Source organism: Brassica napus, chromosome A7 (assembly GCF_020379485.1).
Source record: "Brassica napus cultivar Da-Ae chromosome A7, Da-Ae, whole genome shotgun sequence".
In the NCBI taxonomy this organism is placed as follows: Eukaryota; Viridiplantae; Streptophyta; class Magnoliopsida; order Brassicales; family Brassicaceae; genus Brassica; species Brassica napus.
The window spans coordinates 21605459-21627934 of NC_063440.1; the positions used below are offsets into that span (position 1 = coordinate 21605459).

The window sequence follows — 22476 nt, forward strand, 5'->3', positions numbered from 1 at the left end:
CAAAGAATGAATTTGGGCTTTATAGAGTGATTTCTTCAACAAAATAAAACAAAACGCTAGAAGGAGGGGTCGAACCTCCGACCTTGTGGTTAACAGCCACACGCTCTAACCAACTGAGCTATTCCAGCTTGTTTGTTAATGATATTGTTTCTATTGTTAAACCTCAGACCCAAATTCAATATGGCGGTATGTGGTCTCTCTCAAACCAGAGAATGATCACAGCTTCAGCAGAAATGTTCAGAAAATTTACTCTTTCTTCAAACATTTTCTCTTCTCCTGCAAACCAGCCACCCTCACACGGTCACTATCGCCGCCTCGAACCCCCCAAAACTAGAGGAAGTGAAAAACAACAAAAGGCAGAGTCCAAAAGATCTCATGAATGATTTGTTGCTTTCCTTTCTCTTCTTAAACTTCAGTTTAGATTACTTCCAACTCTTTTGTTTTTCCCTTCAGGTAAAGGGACTACAAAAATATAAAGAGAGAGTACATATTTCTTGCTTATTGAAAGCAGTTACCAAAAGAAAAAAAGAATCAAACAATTTGGTTTTCTGTTATTTTCAAGTCAGATGAAGCAGAGAAATAATATTTTTTTCCCCAAAGGTATAATAATATAAGCTAAATTAAACTGGTTTGTTACATGGATCAAACATTCCTGCATACCCAAACAAGAATTGAATAAACCCCAATACATATTTCAACGATAAAAAGGCCTGAACAAAAACTTCCACCTTCTCCACACCTCAAAAGACTAGGCAAAGGATCCCACTTTCTCACTATCAAACCGCCTCTGAAGCCATCCCGAATGACCTGCAGCCACGTAGGATTGCCCAAAATGTGTTGAGGAGGCACTCTTGGCAATGAGATAAACTTCTTTGTTAGTCTCCTTCATTTCAAGCATGACTTTCCAGTTTGGGATATTCCTCAAAATGTTAACAATGTACTTTCAACCTTAAAAGATGGTCACGCCTTTGGTCTTTCCAAAATATCCACAAGAACCGAATCTTCTATACCTAAGACTAATCGTCTAGTCTATGCGCTACCAAACTTTCGTCAGTCCAGCTTATGGCTTGCATTTTTGCGTCTTTCAAATTTAAGGTAACTAAGAAAGATCTTCTGCTAAGCAGAGAAAATAATATTACGCAACATAGGGGTTATTTTTTAGTATATTTTTGAAATAAATACTAAAAAAACATTTGGGCCTTGTTTCTTCTGACGTAAAATAAAACGTCAAAATGACGCAGATACATGTCGAGTTACTTAAAAACCCTGACAACGTTTTAGGATTGTAATCGTGGACCAATGAAAAGAAGGTAGGTCCTACACTTAGCCCGGCTGGTCAAACAAAGAAGCAGCCATGTGGATCAGTGGAGACCTCTCTTTCTCTCTAAAACAGTGACTTGGAGTGGGACCTTCCCTCCTAAAGACGACGATAAAAAAAAACTTGACAGAACGGACAATGCTGTTCATGGAATCATGGTATCGAGCTGAGGAAGCTCATGAGTCTCAAGAGGGAAGCAACTCAAACTGCTCATCGGTCATGGACTCATGGTGGTTTCGCTTCGACACAACAAAGCCAAGGTGTCTTCAAAACATTGTGTTCTGGCAAAAGACTCTGTTGGGAGGTTTCAAGGGCATCTGAATCTCATTTAAATGGTTACCACGCAAGCGAAACAGAGATCTTATCTGATGTCACACACAACAGGGTGGCTGGAACATTAAGTTATGTTGCTCCAAGAATATGCAATGACTTGCCGTGTCTTGGAGCTGATATTGGATGAGCGAGCTCTAGATTCTTCTTCCTCTTCTCACATTGTCATGTTGAGTCTTCAAGACGATCTGGTTGAGGTTCTGCATTTAGCACTCAAAATGCACCGTCGATAAAGAAGAAAGTGTGTTTTTTTGCTTCTCCTCTTTATAAAGTAGTAAAAATACAAATATAAAACTCTCAAATATTGGGAAATCACCAGATTCAGACAAAACATACATATGTTGTCCTGATCTAAACCTCTTAAAAACATCTTCTCTACGCTCTGGTCTTAAAATAAAGGGATCAAATGAGGAGAGGGAGGGTTAGGAAGGGGGTTCTATAAGAGATTAGAAGGAGACGAAGTGTTGACAACAATGTGCCTAAGAGGATGATCTACATGAGGACCACCAGCATGTTTAACGAAGTCAGCAGGAGACAAGAAGTCACCATGGCAGACACACATGATCCTCACTTCTTCTCCATTACCGTATCTATAAAGAATCCCATCAACTCTCTTCCCGTTAGGTCCATCTCCCTTGGTGAACACACATGGCATCTCGTTTTTCCCTTTCCCTTGTGGTGGCTCTATCTTCATGTCCACTGAACTCAATCTTCTAAGCCGAGTAGTGTTCGGCTTTGCTATCGCTTCCTGTTGTTGTTGTGTTGTCGGTAAGCTTCTTGCTTCTTCACTAGATGCTGTAATGAATCAAACCATTACTACTTCTTAGTAACATTACCAAAAAGAAGTGTTTAGTAAGTTTAAATCTGTCATAACTAAGCAAATGACCTTTCAGGTTCCGACAAGGTGAAAACTAACTTTTGTGTTTGTGTAATAATTTCAGATTGATTTATCCGTTTGCTTTAAACTCAAGTTTTAACAAAGTTTAAAGCTTTGTGTAATGATGATAAGAATAGTACACCTTGATTCGATTTGGTTTCCATCTCGGAGACACTTGAAGAGCTTCCGACACCACCGCCGCCGCCGCCGCCGCCGCCTTGGGACTCAAGGGAGCCATGTAGTGACTCATGACCAGCGCTATGTTGCCGTAAAAGTCCACCACTGTTAGCCGCCGTCGCTGACCACCGTGGCAGCCCCGACGACGGTCTACCTCGCCGCCTCGAGGTGGTGGCGGCTTCTCCCGGATTATTATTAGCTTCGGTTGACTTGGTGCTGTTTCCACCGCCGGTGCGAAGCTTCTCGCTTCTCCTTCTCTTAGCAGCCATTCTCCTCAGAGTCTGCATCTCTTTCCTCTTCCGCCACTCTTCCTCCGACTCCGCCGGCAACGACGTCGTTCTCGTCAAGCCCGTGCGTCTCGCCATCGCCACCGATGTCTCCGCAGGCTTCGTCGTCTCCGGCTCCCGGAAGAGAGGCATCGTCACTACAACAGAGGAGGATCTCACGAGCTTACTGCTCCTGTCAACTCCGAATCTCCCGCCGAGAGACAACCCCAGATTCAGCTCGATCTCTTCATCATCTTCTTCCTCTTGATCACCACCATCTTCACCTTCGGCTGAGTTAGAGATGAATCTCTGAAGCAGATCTCTTGGGAACACACAACTATTGCTTCGTGCGATTTCTCTACTCGTCTTGTTAGCTTCCGCCATGATAGGAGAAACTGCAGAGAGAGAGAGAGAGAGAGGTGATGTAACAGTGGTCGGAGTAACAAAAGAAAGATTAGATTTTGATCAAATCCATATCCAATATCTCAGAGAAAGAAAAGTTTCCAGGTTTGTCTTTAATTTGTTTCCCTAAATGAGTATTTTACATATTCAACGGATGAGACAGAGACAGAGAACACTGAATATTCACTTCCATTTCACTTCATAATTACCTGTTCAGCTCAAAGTACCATCAAATTCCCTGTAATAATTTTTCTTTTGTCTGTTTTCTGCTTAGGAGTATAAATCAATAAGAGTCTCTCAAAAATGCCGAACAATACTCTTAATTTTTAAACAACTAAAACTATTTTTTTTTAATTTGTTAAAGTTATCTATTTTTCCTAACAAGTGAACCATTTTAAATACACTAAATTAACTATTAAATCAAATTAATGTTGATTCTTATGTACCAAAAATAATTTAGTCAATTCAATAAAAATGTAGTTGTGAATTAAATAAAAAATGATTTAAATAATTTTTTGTTTTGGTTTAAAATTTCCTAGTTTATTTTACCGTTTTATACATAAATTATATTTTCTGTTTTATTAATTGTGGTGTTTATGATTGTAATTATAAACTAAAATAGTTTTCGTTTTTCCTAAAAATACTATTAATTATACCGATAATAAAATAAAATATATAATATCAGTGATATTTGAAATAATGTTTCTTTAAACGTAAACATTAATAAAAAGGAAGAAATGCAGTTTATCCAATAAAGTTTATATCTACTATTCACATACTTTTACACCTATATATATATTTATTTAAATATAAAGAATATATAAATGTTGGGCACGTAGATGAAAAGAAAGCGACGAGAATAGCCAATGTCTGAAAAGGACAGAAGAGAGCAGAGAGAAAAAAGAGCCAAGTGTCGATCAGATGGCTCCTCGCGTTGACACGTTTTCGTACGGCTTGAGAGTTTTTAATCTTTAAATAAATTGTTTTTAATCTCTTTGTCCCCTTCCTTTTTTGCCCTATTATTGATTGCTCCTTTTTCTTTTTTTTTTTCCCAACTGAGTTTATTAAAATTAAGGGACAAGCCCAACCAAGAAACATTACAATAAAAGCCCACGCATCCGGCCCAACTAGTATAAACAAAAAAACGGGCCTAAACTTTAAACCCCACGCGGCCCAAACTTATGGAAACCCTAGTTTTCCAAGCATGCCACCGTAACCGGCGCCGCAAGCCACCAGAACGAGACCGGCCGATCTTCCCCGCTTGAGAACCTTCCTCGGAGAGCATCCATCGATCTAACCTATCGAGATCTCGTCCAAAACCCAAGCCAAACGGTTAACCACACACCAAAGCGGATCTATGAAATCACTCGAGCAAATAACCGCCTACAATCAATCCATCACCTCCGACTTCCATGCAGCGGTTTCAGATGATAGATCAAGAGACAGAGAGACTTTGAAGCGCCGACTCATAGATCGAGAAGAAAGGGAATAAAAAACTGATCCAAAGAAAACGAAACCGAAGAAGGCGATACTAGAGGAGCTACCACCCACCGGGAACACAAGCCGACGACAGCGGTACTGACAAAGCCACCGCCTCCCGGTAGCAAAAGCCGACGCGGCAGAGCTGTGGAAGCCTCTACCTCTCGGTAACAAAACCGGCGGCGGCGGAGCTGTCAAAGCCTCCACCTCCCGGAACCGGAAAACCACCGAAAAACAAATCCCACACAGCTAAATCGAGACGAAAGAAAGCTTAAACGAAAACCAAAAAACAAGAACAAACCGGACCGACGGTGGCTGTGGAAGCCCACTCCGCCGGTCGGCGAGACTTTTTTCTTTTACTCTCTTTCGCTTTCTCTCTCTAGGAGCGCTATCTTTTGTTTATTATTCGCTGGCTACTAACGTGTCGTCTTTACCGCAAAAGATAGTGTATTCGACACGTGTCTTTACAAAAGTGTACCAGATACGTTTATATGTTAACTCAGAGTAAGTGATTTTAAGACTGGACATAAAATCTGAAAACTGAGATCCTAATGAATCGAATACGATCTGAAATATAAAAATATCCTAACAAAATTTTTTAAAATAGTATAAAACTTATCTGAACCTAATCCAAATGGATAACCTGAAAAATTAAAAACTAATAGTCTATATAAATATTTGAACTATATATATATAAATATTACAAATACTCAATTATATTGATATGATAAATAAAAATAAATATATTAAATACTCATTATTTATAAATAAGTAGTTCCTAATTTTTTTTTGTGAAAATAACAAGTCTTTTTATATAAGGTAATGCATATTATTTACAAACAATGTTTGTTTTCATGCTTGGTTTAAAATTTTAATGTTATTTGATTAATTTGATATATGCTAGATTAATTTCTATTTAATTTAAGTGTTTTTCTTTATGTTTGTTTTTAAATTTGTATTTAAATTTTGTTTTTTATTTTGAATATATCTCAACCGAAAATTATTTTTCATTCCAAAATTGTAAAAACATGTTTTCACACTAAAACCACGAAATCGCATTTTTTCCACCAAACCCGTAAAATTCATTCTTTCCAACAAAACCACAATTTTTTTTTTTCCTCGTTAAAACCGCAAAATCAAATTTCTTGAACTAAATCGTGAATATGTATTTTTCGCTAAAACCAAAAAATTATATTTCTCAATAAACAATAGTTTAAAATGACTATCTTTAAGAAAATTAATATAGTGAAACAAAAATAAAATATGATTAAATCAAAACAATGATATTCCCTCCGTTTTAATATAATGTTTGTTTTGGAATTTTCACACACTAAGAAAACACGTAAATTGCATATTCCGAGGGCACAAAACATAATGGCAGACAAGATAGCACGATGTGCTAGAAATCAGCCTGCTGCTATGGTTTATGTTGATTTGATTCCTTCGAGGTGGCTCTTCGATCAGAAATCTGCTTAGTTCTTTTTTAGCCTTTTGTTGTAAATAAAAAAATAAAAATACATAAATTCTTGATTATAAATGCATTAGTTTTCGTGATTAGCTATTTTCTATAATGTCTAACCAATCAAAGTTCAGTGAACACAATTAATGTATTCGAATTCACAATTTATCATTATTACATGCATTTCAATGTAAAATATGTATTTTTAAAAAACAATTCATTTGGATGAATCATGTAAATGATACATCTAGACGGAGACGGTGATGACGTAGGGAAACGAAGAGCCCTATATACATAAGTGTATTATCATGGTCCCCAAAGCGGCCAGCTCAGAAATATAGGAGACCAGTGACACTGTGACAGCTGAGCTAGAAATCTCTCCGGGTAACTACGAAAATGCCCTCAAAGAACTGTCGCGGGAACGTGAAGCATGTCAGACATCGGACAAGTAACACGTGCCCAAGTGGGTGTGAGATCCTCGCGTGTCAATTATCTAAAACCCAATACTTGTATTTTCTTCTTCATAGTAGAACGCGATTTTTTACGCTAGTGTTGATTCGGTAAATGTGTACCGCTAATAGAAATTTGTCTAACCACATAACTTACGAGTAGTGTGTACCACATAACTTACGAGTAGTGTGTCAATAGTACAAGCCAAAAAAAGTTCTGGCATTGAGATTAAAGTGGCTACATAATGCTCGCAACATACAAACTATTGCACAGAGTCTAGATCAAATCGTTAAACTTCGACTATTGGCAAGAGATGTCCATCATTTTCGGAGAATTTGATCAAGATTATTTTTAAAAAATTTTATTCCTAGAAAACTCAATTTTTCAATCTGAAGATATGTCGATTTTCGTTGCCTCTACTTCCTTAATTTTCTTATTCTAAACACTTGGCACGACTATTAGACCACTATAGTAACTATTTGAAAATGAATATTTCGTGGAAAATAAGCTGTGTTGGCAAATATTCAAAGGAAAAAAGGGTAGGTAAGAATAAGATGAAGAAGGGAATGGAATCAAATCTAGCAAAATCTTTGACGTGTTAAGGGTTTTGTAATCCAAACCTGAAGACTAGGGAGGTGTTACATTCGCATGATTGTTCTTCTCTTTATCAAGCAATGCGTTTACTTCTTTTTATAACCACTAACTTACTTTCAAATTACAGATGTGCATCATTCTTTGTTTCTTTACAAATTACAATAGTTGATTGACGCAACACTGGACTAGATATAAACCTCATCTTAAATGATTTATATTCTTAAAAGGATTGATTCGTAAAGGAACAAACCATAGGATATACTTCCACGTATTCACAAAGGGAAACTTTATTAAACCTAAAACTGATAATCTAATTTTATTTTAGTATTCTGATAGCTATAATAAGAAATGTGAATATTCGAATGAAAAATTTGGAATATAATCCGTTAAAGTGGTTCTTCTCTGCAAGTCGACTTTGTAGTGTTGGAACACAGCGTCAAGAGCCTGGTAGAGGAAAAATAGGTTAAGATCATTTACAATACAAGTTAGGCTGGTTAAATCAGATATAGATACAATGTGAGTGGAGAATATGGACTTAACCAAGGCATGATGTAATAACACTTTATGCTCTTCTCAAATATGTACTGGAAGAAGCTTAACCTGTTGCACTGGGCGAACCAGTGAATAAACCTGATGTCTGAGATCAAACTGCACCAACTCTTTCATTGCCTGAGACAAATGAGTTGTTTGATATCAAGGAAACAGTACACGAAATGTACACACTACTAACTACTGGTTCTTGGATTTTACTCCGAGTAGCTTAGTATATCAGAAAGACTTTAAATTTTTCATAGCTTACCTCGAGTTGTAAATAATTATTGGACATTGCATCCTTCAGCTTGCCAACCTGCATAATAATTTATAAGGTGTACTAAGGTATGTTTGAATCTTTCCTGAGAAAGCACAGGGATCTCTCTATATATATATATAGAGAGAAAAATCTTGGATTGGTAGATTGTAAAGGGTAAGAGGATATTACAACAGTGAAAACCTTTTATTGACTGATAGACAAACCTTGATAGAAAACAGTGCTAACAGGGCATTCTCTCTAGTCTCTCCTAGCGTGTTTGGTGGTTTCACCATCAGCTTTGCTTACTACCAGAATCAACAGAGTTAGATAGCGAGGTCAGACGAATATCCAGTGAGGCATTGGACACACGGATCAGCACAGAGGAAAGCAAAAGTAGAACATAAGAGAATGAAACAACAAACCTTGTTTAGCCCGTGCTAGAGCCTCTGGAAGAATCCTTGTCTTCTTAATCAATATCTGGAGCATCATTGGATATTTACCACTACTCACTAAAGTCAAAAGGCCAACATACATGTTTACACTTCGTGAACGAGCAACAGCTATGAATGAACCAAAGGAAATGCCTAGAGGGTATTTACCAATGCTTCTGCCTTCCAATACAACAACAGTATGACGATATCTTGCAAAAGTGATCTTCTAAACTGACCATATGATCAGCACTGTACTGATATGGAAGTTATCAAAACCTTTCACATATCTCATGTCATGAGACTGGTCGTTGGCTTACCATAAGATGAGTGTAGTCATCTCCATGGTTAGCCACCATGTCATGATACGACACAAGACCAAACAAAGTGATTGATCGTTTTTTGTTATATAATTAATTAAGAATAGAAGATTTATGATATGAGTAAAACAAAAAAAAAGTTTTTTTCCGTTTTACTTGAGCAACAACAGAAAAGACTTAAAGAAGTAAAGATATGTGAATCTGTAATGCCGGAATATATTCTTGTCTGTTTCTCTTGGCTATTCTTGTCTCCTCTTCTCACTTCTGTTCCTACGGCTTCTGACCACCTTGAAGCCATCATCTTCTTCGCCTCCTACAGATACATTCTCAGTCTTGCTTCCATCTACAGAGCCAGCCGGAGTCTTGCGTCCATCTACAGAACCACTCTGACTCATGCTTCCACCTTCACTTCTCCCACCAGACGGTTTGCTACTATTATACTCAACTTGCTTTTCCTTCACACGAAGTTTATGCTCCCCAAGCTTGAACTGATTGTTCTTGGCAGCCTTAAGTACACTCTTAACAGATGCAACAGATTCAAAGGAAACAAAGGCAAAGCAGCTTCCACTAAACCTGGAGCTTCTGATTTGAACTCCATTTCCTTTGATAGCGCCAAAACCTTTGAATAGTTCATAGACTTGAGGAGGCCTTGCATCCATTGGCAGATTCGAGACAAATATGGAAGTCCCTGCAACCAAAAACAACATGAATAAGATATACAAAAATAGAAAAAGACAAAAGAGTTGTTTGACAACAATGGATGAACATCTTCTAACCTGGTTCGTCAACCATCTTCTGTTCACTCTTCTTTTCAGGTGCTGGAGCTACATGGGGTTTGGGTTGTGCCACGGTACTAGGTTTCTGAACCGGGGCTGCTTTAACTTGGACAGGAGCAGCGTTTCTCGACATGGATAGAACCTGCATTTTCAACATTGATTAATAATAAATAAATAATAAGTCCTATAAAAAAATATTGATTAATAAATAAGTGTTGCATATAAGGTAACAAGTAAAAAGTCAAATCTGCAAGGAGAAAACTAACCATTGAAGCATAAGATTTCTTGGCTCCATCAAGAGCAGGAGTAGCTGACGTTTCAGCAACTGGCTCTTTAGGTTTTTCGGCAGTTACAGCCTTTTCAGGAGTAGCCACCTTCTTAACCTCAGCAGCTTTAACAGACTTCTTCTTGGTAGATTTGTGGACCTGCGCAGTGTTTTTTATCTCTTCAACTGGCTTTGTAGCTTCTGGCACTACAATGTTAGTCCATGATAGAGTTAGTTCTCTTTCAAATATATAGTTATAAAGACAAAGCCTTAGGCAACATACCAGATTCAACAACTGGAAGAGCTCTTGTAGTAGAGGACTCCTCATCAACAAAACGATGAATGTCATTGACGACAGCATAGACACCGTTCGGACGTGCAAGATAGAACGCTTGGGAAAACTTCCTCTTGAGGTTATCTTTACCAGTCAAGAAACCTATAACCATGATGAATACCCCATCTCCCAACGAACTCTGAGAATCGACATTGACAACATCGAATGTAGTACCATCATAGTAAGAGGAAAGGTAGTGCTTCTTGATAGCCTGGACAAGGATGATAATAAAACAATGTCAAGTCTCTATCGAAAAAAAAAATAGACAAGAGTCTTAACTGGTTTCAGAATAAAGTGCAATTAATGTCAGAGAGTAAATAATATCATGAATCTAATAAGGCAACCAACATAAAACAAACCTTGACCAAATAACACCTAATATAAAAGGAGAATCGTGAGAACCAATACCTCGAGGGATGAAAAAGACATCGTAGTACCATCAGGTCCTGGTCTGGTGACAATGCAATCATCAGCATAAAACGTATGTGCTGCATGAGTCATCGTCCCCACAGTATGATAGTACTTTTCCACAAAGGCCTCAGAGGCTTTGCGAGCATCAAGAGCACCTCCTTCGGCAGCCATATCTACACACGTCCTGAGTTTTTTTTATTTATTATAAAGTTATATCTACTACTTTCATCAATTTAAAAGAAGGCAAGCCTCTATGAAAGGAGGTAGATTTTAGTGTGATTAGGTTAAAGAAGACGATATTTGCGATGAGGAGGCAAGAGAGGAGAGGAGCTTAAATAAGGGTTCAAGAGGGTCGGCGAAATTATATTTCCATATAAGGAGAGAACAAAAATAGGAAAGAGAATATTTGAATTAATGACAAAGGGTCGGTCAGCTTTAACTCGGACTTGAGTTTTGACTGGGGGATGCTTTTATGTTTTTGACCTTTATATCCTTTTCTCCTTAACCCTATTACTCTTGCCAAGAAAATAAGTAAAACTTTCTTGAACTCTTACCTAAAAATTAAGTCAAAATAAATATTTCAAAAATAATTATATACTCAGTATAAGATATTTAAATACAATATGATATAACTTAATAAAGGTTGAATCATTATATAAAAAAAAAAAGAAAAAATTAAAGTAAAGAACTTATCTCAGTTCAAATAAGATATGAAAATTTATATAAACTTCCCATTCAAGCTAAAAGTCATATAAGTTTGAAAGTAAATATTTTTCTATATTGATTTAAGCCAAGGAAAGGAAATTATGAATATTTGACTTTGATTTAGGTCATCTCCAACAAGACACCAAAACATCAAATTTGCCAATTTGGTGGGATTTCATCTCCAACAAGACACCAAATTTGACATCATCTCACCAAATTTGGTGGAATTTGAATAGTATTACACTAAATTTGATATAACACTACTCATCACACCAAATCTTTATAATAGATATTTTAATATGTTTCATTTAAAAATATAGCTTAATTACTATCAAATTTGTAATTAAACATAAAAATATAGTATTATTTTATTTTAAATTTATTTTCACATTTGGTGTAATAATATTCATCACACAAAATTTCTAAAATACATTTTAATATGTTTCGTTTAATAATATAGGTCAATTACTATAAATTTTGTAATTAATCATAAATAATATTATATTATATTATTTTTATTTTTAATTTATTTTCATATAATTAAAATTTTAATTTTCATTTTAATTTTATTATTATATTCATAAATTAGTAAATAATATTTATCACTTACAAATAACAAAATATAAATATAATCTAGATGTAACATAATTATTATTTATCAATTACAAATAATAGAAATATAAAAAATTTAAAAATGAAAATATAAAATAATATATAATATTGCTTTTGGTGTAAGAATTGATGTTATTGTTGGAGATGACAAAAAAGAATTGACACCAAAATACTAAATTGGGTATAATTTCAACACCAAATTTGGTGTCATTGTTTGAGATGCCCTTAGACTATATGTATTTAAGTTTGCATCTATCATTTCAAACGTATGTGCTGCATGAGTCATTATCATTCATTGGTCTGTTTCATGTTTGGGTACTCTCAAATGCTGCACTTTCTCTAGCGCTCTCCCACACTTTTTACTTTTTAGGTGAATTGAGGAAGGAAATAGACAGTAAAAAGGTTGTTGACTTTGCCTAATTTGAGAAAGAGAGATATAGTGAGTGAAGGGGGTAGCTGATCCATGACTTTCAAATGTAACTTATAGTTTTGAGCTTCATAACTTTAGATGTTATTTATGTTGTCTGTTTAGAAAAATGTCTGAAAAGAACATAATCGTTTTTTTTTTTTGAAAAGAACATAATCGTTAGTAGAAGCTACCGTGAGTCCATGGAGACCTCAACCTTTGAGCTAATGCTAATGAATCCACTTTGTAGTTACAGTCAAGTCTCTTGACTGATTACAGCTTCTGAGAAATTGTAAACTACTTCTAAATTTGCAAAAAAAAAAAAAAATAACAATAAATTTATTTATAATAAACGACCAGAAAAAAATGACGACCACTCTTATATTTATTTACACAATATATAACAAAATATCATATACAATTTTATAGTTATAAAAAGAGAAACTTATAATTATAAATGTAAAAAAAATATGCAAGAGTGGATGGATCAGAATCTTGTTAAAAACATCAATAGTGAAACATTCAAATTAAAATATTTGAAAACAAGCAAAAAAGGATAGAAAATTGTCTGACTGAAAAGAAAAAAAGAACAGAAGTTTTGTATTGAGTCACATAAGGAGTAAAACAAAAAGAAAAAAAAAACAGAATTTATATTGGACAACAGACTTAAAAAAAAAGTAAAGAGATGTGAGTGAATCTGTAATGCCGGAATATTTTCAAGTTGCAAGCTCTTCCCTTATCTTTTCAAACAATCAACTTTTCTAAGAAACTGTAACTGTTTTTGTACTGATTATTTGGCTATTCTTGTCTCCTCTTCCCACTTCTGTTCCTACGGCTTCTGACCAGCGTGAAGCCATCATCTTCTTCGCCTCCTACATATACATTCTCAGTCTTGCTTCCATCAACAGAACCACTCTGACTCATGCTTCCACATTCACTTCTCCAATCAGACGGATTGCTACTATTATACTCAACTTGCTTTTCCTTTACACGAAGCTTATGCTCCCCAAGCTTGAACTGATTGCTCTTGGCAGCCTTAAGTACACTCTGTACGGATGCAACAGATTCAAAGGCAACAAAGGCAAAGCAACTTCCACTAGCCCTGGAGCTTCTGATTTGAACTCCTTTTCCTTCGAGAGCGCCAAAACGTTTGAACAGTTCATAGACTTGAAGAGGCCTTGCATCCATTGGCAGATTCGACACAAATATGGAAGTCCCTGCAACCAAAAACAACATGAATAAGATATACAAAAATAGACAAAGACAAAAGAGTTGTTTTACAACAATGGATGAACATTTTCTAACCTGGTTCATCAACCATCTTCTGGTCACTCTTCTTTTCAGGTGCTGGAGCTACATGGGGTTTGGGTTGTGCCACGGTACTAGGTTTCTGAACGGGGGCTGCTTTAACTTCGACAGGAGCAGCGTTTCTCAACATGGATAGAACCTGCAGTTTCAACATTGATTAATAAGTGTTATAGATGGCCCAAGTAAAATAAAGTCAAATTTGCAAGAATAAAACTCACTATGGAAGCATAAGATATCTTGGCTCCAACAAGAGGAGGAGCAGCTGATGTTTCAGCAACTGGCTCTTTCGGTTTTGGAGCAGTTACAACAGCTTTTTCAGGAGCAACCACCTTCTTAACCTCAGCAGCATTAACAGACTTCTTCTTGGTGGCTTTGTGGACCTGCCCAGTCTTTTTTATCTTTTCAACTGGCTTTGTAACTTGTGGACAAGACTTGGCAAACATACCCTCTTCATCAACAAAACGATGAACGTCATTGGAGACAACATAGTTACGATTCTGACGTGCAAGATAGAACGCTTGGGAAAACTTCCTCTTGAGGTTATCTTTACCAGTCAAGAAACCAATAACCATGATGAGTATTCCACCTCCCGACGAACTCTGAGTATCAACACTGACCACATCGAATGTGGCACCATCATAGTAAGAGGAACGGTAGTGCTTCTTGATAGCCTGGAACCAAGGATGATAATAAAACAATGTCAAGTCTCTCTCTCCATTAAACATAGACAAAGAGTCTTAACTCCGGTATTTAAGACAATCATCATAACTAGTTTCAGCATAAAGTAATAAATATCTCATGAATCTAATAACATTTTGACATAATAACACCTAATATAAAACGAGAATCGTGAGAAACATTCAAAACGACGTTGTTTTACCTCGACGGATGAAAAAGACATCATAGTACCATCAGGTCCTGGTCTGGTGACAAGGCTATCAACGCCATAAAACTGATGAGCTGCATGAGTCGCTGTCACCACAAAATGATAGTATTTTTTCACAAAAGCCTCAGAGACTTGGTGAGCATCATAAACACATCCCTCGGCAGCCATATCTGTACACGTCCTGAGAAAAAAAAGGGAGAATACAATTCAGATCAAACAGAAAGAATCAACATTCTAATCCAAAACCCATTATTAAAAATCAAAACTTTTCAATCAGAATGCAAGAAAAAAAGAACAAATCTGAATTTGGATCAAGGGTTTTACAAACCTAGAGATGGAACCAAGGAGAGTCTAGAGAAAAGGAGGAGGCTTTTAGTTGTGATTAGGTTAAAGAAATTTGAGAGATTTGTGAGGAGAAGGCAAGAGAAGAGAGGTGCTTTATATAAGGGTTTAAGAGAGGTTGGCAGAGATTATGTTTCCATAAGGAGAGAACAAAAAAGGAAAGAGAATATTTGTATTCATCAACAAAAAGGGTCGGTTAGCTTTAGAAATGCGGACTTGTGTTCTGATTGGTGGGATGCTTTATGTTTTTTGACCAATATATCATTTTCTTGTTGACCTTATTTATTCTTGCCAAAAGAAATTATTAGTCAAACTTTCTTAAACTATTTAGTTAATGACTTCTAGATTTCTTTCTAATTTATTCTTACTTGCTTGAACTAATAATTAATGGATTTTCAAAGATAGATACAAAATCTTGTGTTCTTATCTAACTATTTGTTTTAGCATAATTTAATTGAAGGTGCAATTCTGAAAATAGCGCCAATGTGAATAATTGTAAATTACTTTAAAAATATGTTTTCGTTCTTTGTTCACAATTTGTCTTGATATTATTATTATTATTTATTTGTTTTGAGTAATTTCTTGACATTATAGTTCTGATATATCTGATACAACAAATTGTATTCTAGTTACAATGGCTCTTACTAGAAGACGAGCCAAATGAGGAAAAGCATTCATCAATAACATGTGACATCAAATCCCTTCTTTAACGTCTAATCCCCATATTTGATGCCCAAATTTCATCTTTATGCTCAGTTACATCTTTGTGTTCATCCACTTGTAATTCGTTTTCGAATTTTCTACAGATCTATAAAATAGTCAATTTAAGAGAATTATGTTAGTAAATCGTAAGCACAGATTAAACAAATGAAAGGAACGTAAGATTGCATTCGGATGCCTTCAAACCGGTTCATGTGTTAATCAAAGAGATCCAACTTCTCCTTCGTGAAGCTTGCTAGCTTGGACCATCAGCTAATCTCAACAAGGAATCGTTTGACACTGGCATCTTTTACTATAAGATTTACCAAAGAGTATGGAATGTTCGAGTTTTAATTGCACTAAATAGCTAACGTTCTATTTAACAATTAACACACATAAACCAAATAAACATGAAACACATTAACATAAACATTTATAAAAACACCAACACATTAAATGAAACATTACAACTGTTCACAAATCGTTGGTTCAACTTAAAAATTTGTAATAATTGGTGATAGTACTTCAAATAAATTATTTTTCATCTAAACTTTGATTATTTGAACAAAACAAATAATAATAATAATAATATGCATGACACGGTTATAATTTTCTTTAAACTCCCAAAATAGCACAATTAATAAACATAACTACAATAATTAATTTATGTAAATCTAATTAAACATAATATGAAAAACTTAAATATATATAAATTAGGTACAAAATTATAGTTTCCGTTAAATAATAATTTAGTCAACAAACAAATATATTTCAAATATCTAACAAATTTTATAATATCTCTATATATTGTTTGGAGATTTACACAGGAACCTTATGGTCTCTTAATATTTTAGTTTTCATATCTAACTATATTAATATTTAATGATGTTTAAAGTTTTTATATCGAATTTGCATATTTAATTAGAATAACATGGTTTTTGTTTTATTAAAATAACATAAATATATGATCATGCTACATTTGGTTATTTTTATATTGTAAAATACCTTTCATATAATAAAGTTTTTATCATAGTAGTCAAACTCTATAGCTTTCAAAATCCGGTAAGACAAGTTATATTATAGTAACATAATAACATATTTAAAAAGTATGAGATTGGTTTCTAAATGGACGAAGGTAAATGAAATGAACCTAAATGAGATGGGTTTGAATGAATCAAAATTTAAACTGGAGGGTAGTTCCTAAACAGAATGGATTAAATTGGTCATGTTTTCCTATTATAACATTCATAACAAAAATATTTGATGTGTTTATTTTTATTTTTACGATGTAAAATATCCGTTAAAGCGTGGGTCAAACTTTAGTTTCACTGTTACAATTCAGCACGGTTGGAAAATAGGAGGCAGAAGTGGTTTCAAACTAGAGGAACCGCCTAAACTTGCACCATGTTTTCAACTACCGAAGTATTGTAACTTGGTTTCACGTTCTAGATATTCCTTTTTCATTCTTTCCTTCAATGTTTTTGTACATAATTATCTTTTGATCAATGGATTTAACATGTTGAAAAAAACAAATCTAACGATAGAAACAACTATGTCAGGTTCTCAATTGCTAAGCAACCATCAAAACAAGTTAACAACGGCATTCTCAAGATATGGTTACATGCCTTTGGATAACAATACTGAATCAATTGACAGAATAAGATGCTCGGAGCTATATATCAGCAATTAAATGGACAGTTAATCTGAGTTAAGACGTACTCGATTTCTAATCTATCTATATATCATTTTTCTTAACTGAATATCGTAAACAATAATATAAAAATTATGAAAACAAAAACATTGCTCTCACGCAACTCCAATTTTGAAAAAATATATATGATAATAACATAATATAAACAGAAGAGGATTACACACAAGAAACATCAAGCAGGTTTGGCCAAAGGAGGAGTGAAGTAACTATTTTATCCTTCGATTATTATAACGATCTTCTCACCTGTATAAATACTGAAGTATCCATTTCCAAAAATAGTACAACACCATCTATCTCTCTTATCCAGTATGCTTCAACTGCTTTAGTAATCTCAAATGGCCCAACAGTCCTCTTCTTCGGTGAAACCAATCGCTATGCTGAAAGATGATCTCGACATCAAAAAATATTCTTTGAGCAATACCATCTGAACATCGTTCAGGACGGTGATCCTGCCAAGACCATCAAGGTCCCACAAGGGTTTGACTATGAGCTGTACAACAGGAACGACATCAATCGAATCTTAGGTGCCAAGGCATGTTGCATTTCCTTCCAAGATTCTGGTTGCCGCTGCTTCGGTTTCTTGGTCTCCAAAAAGAAGTACATCTACACCATTGATGATGATTGCTTCGTAAGTGTCTCTATATCTCGCTCTCATTTGTGGTTTGTTTGTTGATTTCTAACAAGATAATATCTTACGCGTCAAGTTATCAATAATAAGTAATATAAATAAGATATGAAAGATAATGTTGATAAGAAAGGATTGTTATAGTCAATCACCAAAGATATGAAAGGAGTGGTTTGGTTCTGAACTCGTTACATTTCTTCTCCTACCGCTTTTGAATTTAGTTTTTAACTATCTTTTGTAGAAGAAACTACAGTAAGTGTGTGGGCGAAAAAGACCAAGCTACAGTGTTTTTAATCACGTCAGCTTATCAACATTTATTATTTTCGTGCAATCATTTTGGAAACTTTACTATTCCTTGCCTCCGAACACAATGGTGGCTATTCAATTTCTATATATATATTAATAAAAGCGTGGATGAGAGAAGGCGACGTGCTATAAAAAATATGGCCTATACAGGTTTCGAACCTGTGACCTTCGCGTTATTAGCACGACGCTCTAACCAACTGAGCTAATAGGCCTTTGAATGTATGGTTAATTATTATTTATATAAACTACACTTTATATCTTAGTGGTCAGAACTCAGAAGCTTGGATCAGAACTCAGAAGCTTCCAAAGCCTCTTAACCCAGATAAGTAATATACGTATGTATCGACAAACAACTCTTTTTTTTTTTTTTGCAATACTGAGAAGTTTAAATAACAGTATCTTTCCTACATTTCGATTTCGAGTTTAAGGATATATATTCGTTAGCTATATATAAATATGAACAAAAGATTGAGGATGTTGGTTTTTATCTTTTTTTATATATTGATATTTGTTTTTATATATTTTACATATGTCACCATATAATTTGAATATTGGTTATCTAAATATTTTTAGGTTTCTACACATCATAATCGAATCCGAATCAAAATGAGTAATATAGATTACAACTGAAATACTTTACGAACACTTCCAGCTTACCTCTCAATTCAATGCATGCATTACATATGGTTTAACTTCTTAAATCTATAGATTACCACTGTAAAATCCTATTAAGGAATTTTTTTTTTTATTTTGCACTATTGAGAACTTAGTAAGAATATAGAAATTACCAAATTAAATCCTCAAACTAGATCTCGATCCGCGCAACCGCGCGGGTTTTTGTTTTCATTTATTTTTATATAAATATTTTGTTTTCAATTCTAAATTGGTATATATTATAATATATGTATCTATCAATTTTTTAAACATAATAAGTTTACGGTATATTTTTTCATTGAATAGATTGTTTTAAACTTTCACATGTATTTGTATCTTCTTCTATATATATATAATCGGATTATTATTTCATTATTAAAATCGTAACTATATATATAAAGATTAGTAAAATATTTTTTATTGTCATATTCAAAGATATTGTAACATTTTGCAAATTTAGAAAGTTTTTAAAAAATTAAATTTTTTGATTCATAGATTTATATTATCGAGTAAATAATTAAACATTTAGTTTTTGTTTAATTTTTAAAATAAACTATATAATTTAAAATTTGTTTTCATTGGTTTAAGGTAGTAAAGATTAATCATTGTTAGATAATATGATTTTTGTTATTTAAAAAAAATCTTTATAATTTTAAAAGTTAACATCGACAAATATTTAAATATTTAACATATGGAAGTATAGTATTACAACATTAAATTATATCTATTTAATTTATACTATCTATAAATCCAATGGACCATGTATTCTTTAAATTCAATTATTGATAGCCCAATAAAATTTTTTGGTAGGCCCAAAATTTAAATGATAAGATTAAAGATTAAATGTAACATGACTTTATAGAAATATGTCTATTAGATCCATTTAAAAAAATCACACATGAATTAAGGTTGTGACTTCTGTTTTAATATATAAGATGAAATTCTCTAATTGTATAACAAAATTATCAAATATAACAGAAGAACACATAAATTAAAGCTTGAGTTATAAGGAAAAAGGAAGATTCAAGATGAAGAATATAATAGAGAGGACCAATATTGATTTTGATCTGATATGGGTTCAACATCAAAATCTATATTCAGTATAAATAGTTAAATATAATGACCATTTTATTAAAAAGAGTTATATTGAATAAGAAAGGTTACTTAGATATAAGGACCATTTTTATTAAAAAGAGTTATATTGAATCAAGAGTTTTATTTCAGCATTTGATCCCTATATACTTCTGCTATTTGTTATTTTTATATTCGATTGAATATACACTAACATGTATATCTTTTTCTTTCTTGAACAACATAATATGTTTCAGTATAAAAAACTGATAAGAAGATGTCAAAGGTTAAAATTTTCTTCTACACAAATTTCACCAAAACTTAACATCTATGGTACAAGAATTGTTACATCTGTTTAGCAATAAAGGTTTAACGTTTAATTTTTGTTTTTCAGAATTGAGAATTTTTAAAAGATACATATACATGTATTATATATAGAATGGTGGGGATAAAGGGTATTGATGTGTACATTAATTGGACATTTGATGTGGCTGGATTGGACCCCCACCTTGCTCTCTGATAGAGACCTAACTAAGACAGCTTTGCTCTTCATTCATTTCTTCTCGAGAATTTGAGTTGCTACCTCATTATCTCCTTTCTTATTGTCATTGTCCGGTCTACATAATTGAATTAACTGAATATAACGTATCACAACAAGCACTCTATACCTTTTTAAACAACAGAGATTGAAAATTCAATATCATCCGTGCGTTAAACTATAGCTTCTGAGAAATTTGTGGTAACAGTAGATAACTCTTGAGTTTAAACCAATTTATTTAGACCTTGAATACACTCACCTACAAAATTCACTTGTTTTCAAATTCTTCAAAATTAGGAACAAGTTCAATGAAACATTGTTTTTAATTGGTCTCTAATTTAAAAAAAAAACTTATGCATATATGTATAAATATAGGTTTTAAAGTCTCTAAAATACTGTTTAAAACTAATTACACTAAATGTTTATAACTTGTTAGATCTCAAAACAGATTTTGATTACTAAAACAGAAATTAACATGGATAGAATTTTTTTAAATTATCATCGAAAGATCCTCCTCGAATAACAATTTCCTAAAATTCATATAAAATCTTGTGTCACCGTGTGATTCAAAGAAACTTCACAACAAATATCACTCATCGAAGACAATTCGTGGGATCTGCTTTAAAGCGACTGTTAAGCTTTTCTGGTTCTAACTTTCAAAACCATTTTGAATGTATGACTACTATATTGGAGATAAAGATAGATATTACCCCCTTTCTAAGAAAGCTAAATTGTTTTCTAGTATTTGGAATAGAAGATACGGTTTAGTGGAGATATTGTATACAATGTAGTACACTATGCATAATGAAGTAAAGAGTAGAAATGTATACTAAATGGGAGAAAAGAAGGGTGGAAATGTAACAAAGGCGAAGATAATGTAATATTATTGGGACGTTGTCCTCAAGGCCACGAGCTTAGATTCTTTTAGTTTTGCTCGATTTGTTATGTTTCTACTTTTCCTTTTGTTGCTTACTACTTTTGCTCATCATCTCCATATACATTATCATACATATAGTATACTAATCATCAAATGGAGTTCTCTATTCTCTCTGTCCTGTGTAGCATTTCAAATCTCAAGACGTACATGTTTAAATTTAGGAGTTATTTTTGGGTTCACCCTCTAAGTTAAACTCGTAGATTTACCAACCGATATGATTTTGTTATTTCATATTCAATATCTTATTAAAAAAAATATTGTCAATTTATATTATAGTTTAAAATAAAAAACTAAACATAAAATAAAAAACAGTAATAGTTACAAAAAAAATCTTTAAAAAAAATATTTTTAATGTTGTCAGCAAAACACTAAACTCTAAACCTTTGGATAAACCCTAAACATTTAGATAAACCCTAAATATTTGGATAAACCCTAAATTTTTGGGTAAATCCTAAACTCTTGGATAAATCTTAAACCCAAGGATTTATGGTTTATTGTTTTGTTGACGACGTTTAAAATATTTTTTTTTAAATAACTTTTTTTTGGTAACTACTATTATTTTTATTTATTTTTTATCTTTTTATTTTAAAAACATAATATAACTTGATAATATTTTTTTTTAAAAAATATAGAATATGAAATAACAAAATTATATTGGTTGGTGAACCTATTTTATCCGAACCGAAGAATAATTCTAAATTTAGTTATATAACTACCATCATTTCAGTGTATATGGTCACAGCATGCCTGATTTAATATATCTTCCATGAAGAAAATATATATATGAAATCTACAAATTTGATTAAATACTACCACTAAGGAAAATAATTTATTGATATCAAGTAAATTGATCATCATTTTCGATTTATTTAGATCGTATACGGTAAGATCTACAGTGTAATTAGAACTACACCATACGCATTACACCACGCTTCACATCATAATTATTCGTCTTGGTCCCTGTTGTTCCTTAAACCCTGCGTATAAATCCGTGAACGCA

General features: G+C 33.5%; 3 protein-coding genes and 2 non-coding genes across 6 annotated transcripts; all 5 read right to left on the reverse strand.

Moving 5' to 3' along the window:
* Window positions 1–54: 54 nt before the first annotated feature.
* On the reverse strand, window positions 55–128 carry TRNAN-GUU. Its single transcript has one exon. It is a non-coding gene; the product is annotated as a tRNA-Asn (tRNA).
* Window positions 129–1929: 1801 nt separating this feature from the next.
* LOC106353835 (ninja-family protein AFP1) lies at window positions 1930–3726 on the reverse strand. Of its 2 annotated transcripts, XM_022689046.2 has the most exons (3): window positions 3580–3726; window positions 2668–3363; window positions 1930–2443 (listed from the first exon to the last, which is right to left on the reverse strand). In XM_022689046.2, the coding sequence occupies exons 2-3, from the start codon at window positions 3350–3352 to the stop codon at window positions 2085–2087; spliced, it is 1044 nt and encodes a 347-aa protein (XP_022544767.2). In that variant the 5' UTR covers window positions 3353–3363; window positions 3580–3726; the 3' UTR covers window positions 1930–2084. The 2 variants fall into 2 exon arrangements, with proteins under 2 accessions (XP_022544767.2, XP_013649098.2); XM_013793644.3 differs by lacking the exon at window positions 3580–3726 and having other exon boundaries at window positions 2668–3544.
* Window positions 3727–3953: 227 nt separating this feature from the next.
* LOC106355875 (nuclear transport factor 2) lies at window positions 3954–12292 on the reverse strand. The gene is made up of 5 exons (XM_048735895.1): window positions 10674–12292; window positions 10215–10476; window positions 9933–10138; window positions 9667–9808; window positions 3954–9578 (listed from the first exon to the last, which is right to left on the reverse strand). The coding sequence occupies exons 1-5, from the start codon at window positions 10845–10847 to the stop codon at window positions 9130–9132; spliced, it is 1233 nt and encodes a 410-aa protein (XP_048591852.1). The 5' UTR covers window positions 10848–12292; the 3' UTR covers window positions 3954–9129.
* An 820-nt stretch (window positions 12293–13112) lies between these two features.
* On the reverse strand, window positions 13113–17258 carry LOC106357087 (nuclear transport factor 2-like). Its single transcript, XM_013796774.3, has 5 exons — window positions 14922–17258; window positions 14588–14774; window positions 13926–14378; window positions 13705–13846; window positions 13113–13616 (listed from the first exon to the last, which is right to left on the reverse strand). Exons 2-5 carry the CDS (start codon window positions 14759–14761, stop codon window positions 13198–13200), a joined length of 1188 nt encoding a protein of 395 aa, XP_013652228.2. The 5' UTR covers window positions 14762–14774; window positions 14922–17258; the 3' UTR covers window positions 13113–13197.
* A 1156-nt stretch (window positions 17259–18414) lies between these two features.
* Window positions 18415–18488, reverse strand: TRNAI-AAU. Its single transcript has one exon. It is a non-coding gene; the product is annotated as a tRNA-Ile (tRNA).
* Window positions 18489–22476: the final 3988 nt, after the last annotated feature.

What these genes read in the sequence shown, in the direction of transcription:
- LOC106353835 (XM_022689046.2), bottom strand. Translation starts at nt 3,352, where the DNA reads ATGGCGGAAGCTAACAAGACGAGTAGAGAAATCGCACGAAGCAATAGT. An exon ending in GGAAACCAAATCGAATCAAG is followed by an intron (nt 2,444 to 2,667) that starts GTGTACTATTCT and finishes GATTCATTACAG; the next exon opens with CATCTAGTGAAGAAGCAAGA.
- LOC106355875 (XM_048735895.1), bottom strand. Translation starts at nt 10,847, where the DNA reads ATGGCTGCCGAAGGAGGTGCTCTTGATGCTCGCAAAGCCTCTGAGGCC. An exon ending in TGTCTTTTTCATCCCTCGAG is followed by an intron (nt 10,477 to 10,673) that starts GTATTGGTTCTC and finishes ATCCTTGTCCAG; the next exon opens with GCTATCAAGAAGCACTACCT. An exon ending in TCTTCCAGTTGTTGAATCTG is followed by an intron (nt 10,139 to 10,214) that starts GTATGTTGCCTA and finishes CTAACATTGTAG; the next exon opens with TGCCAGAAGCTACAAAGCCA.
- LOC106357087 (XM_013796774.3), bottom strand. Translation starts at nt 14,761, where the DNA reads ATGGCTGCCGAGGGATGTGTTTATGATGCTCACCAAGTCTCTGAGGCT. An exon ending in TGTCTTTTTCATCCGTCGAG is followed by an intron (nt 14,379 to 14,587) that starts GTAAAACAACGT and finishes CCTTGGTTCCAG; the next exon opens with GCTATCAAGAAGCACTACCG. An exon ending in AGATATCTTATGCTTCCATA is followed by an intron (nt 13,847 to 13,925) that starts GTGAGTTTTATT and finishes TTGAAACTGCAG; the next exon opens with GTTCTATCCATGTTGAGAAA.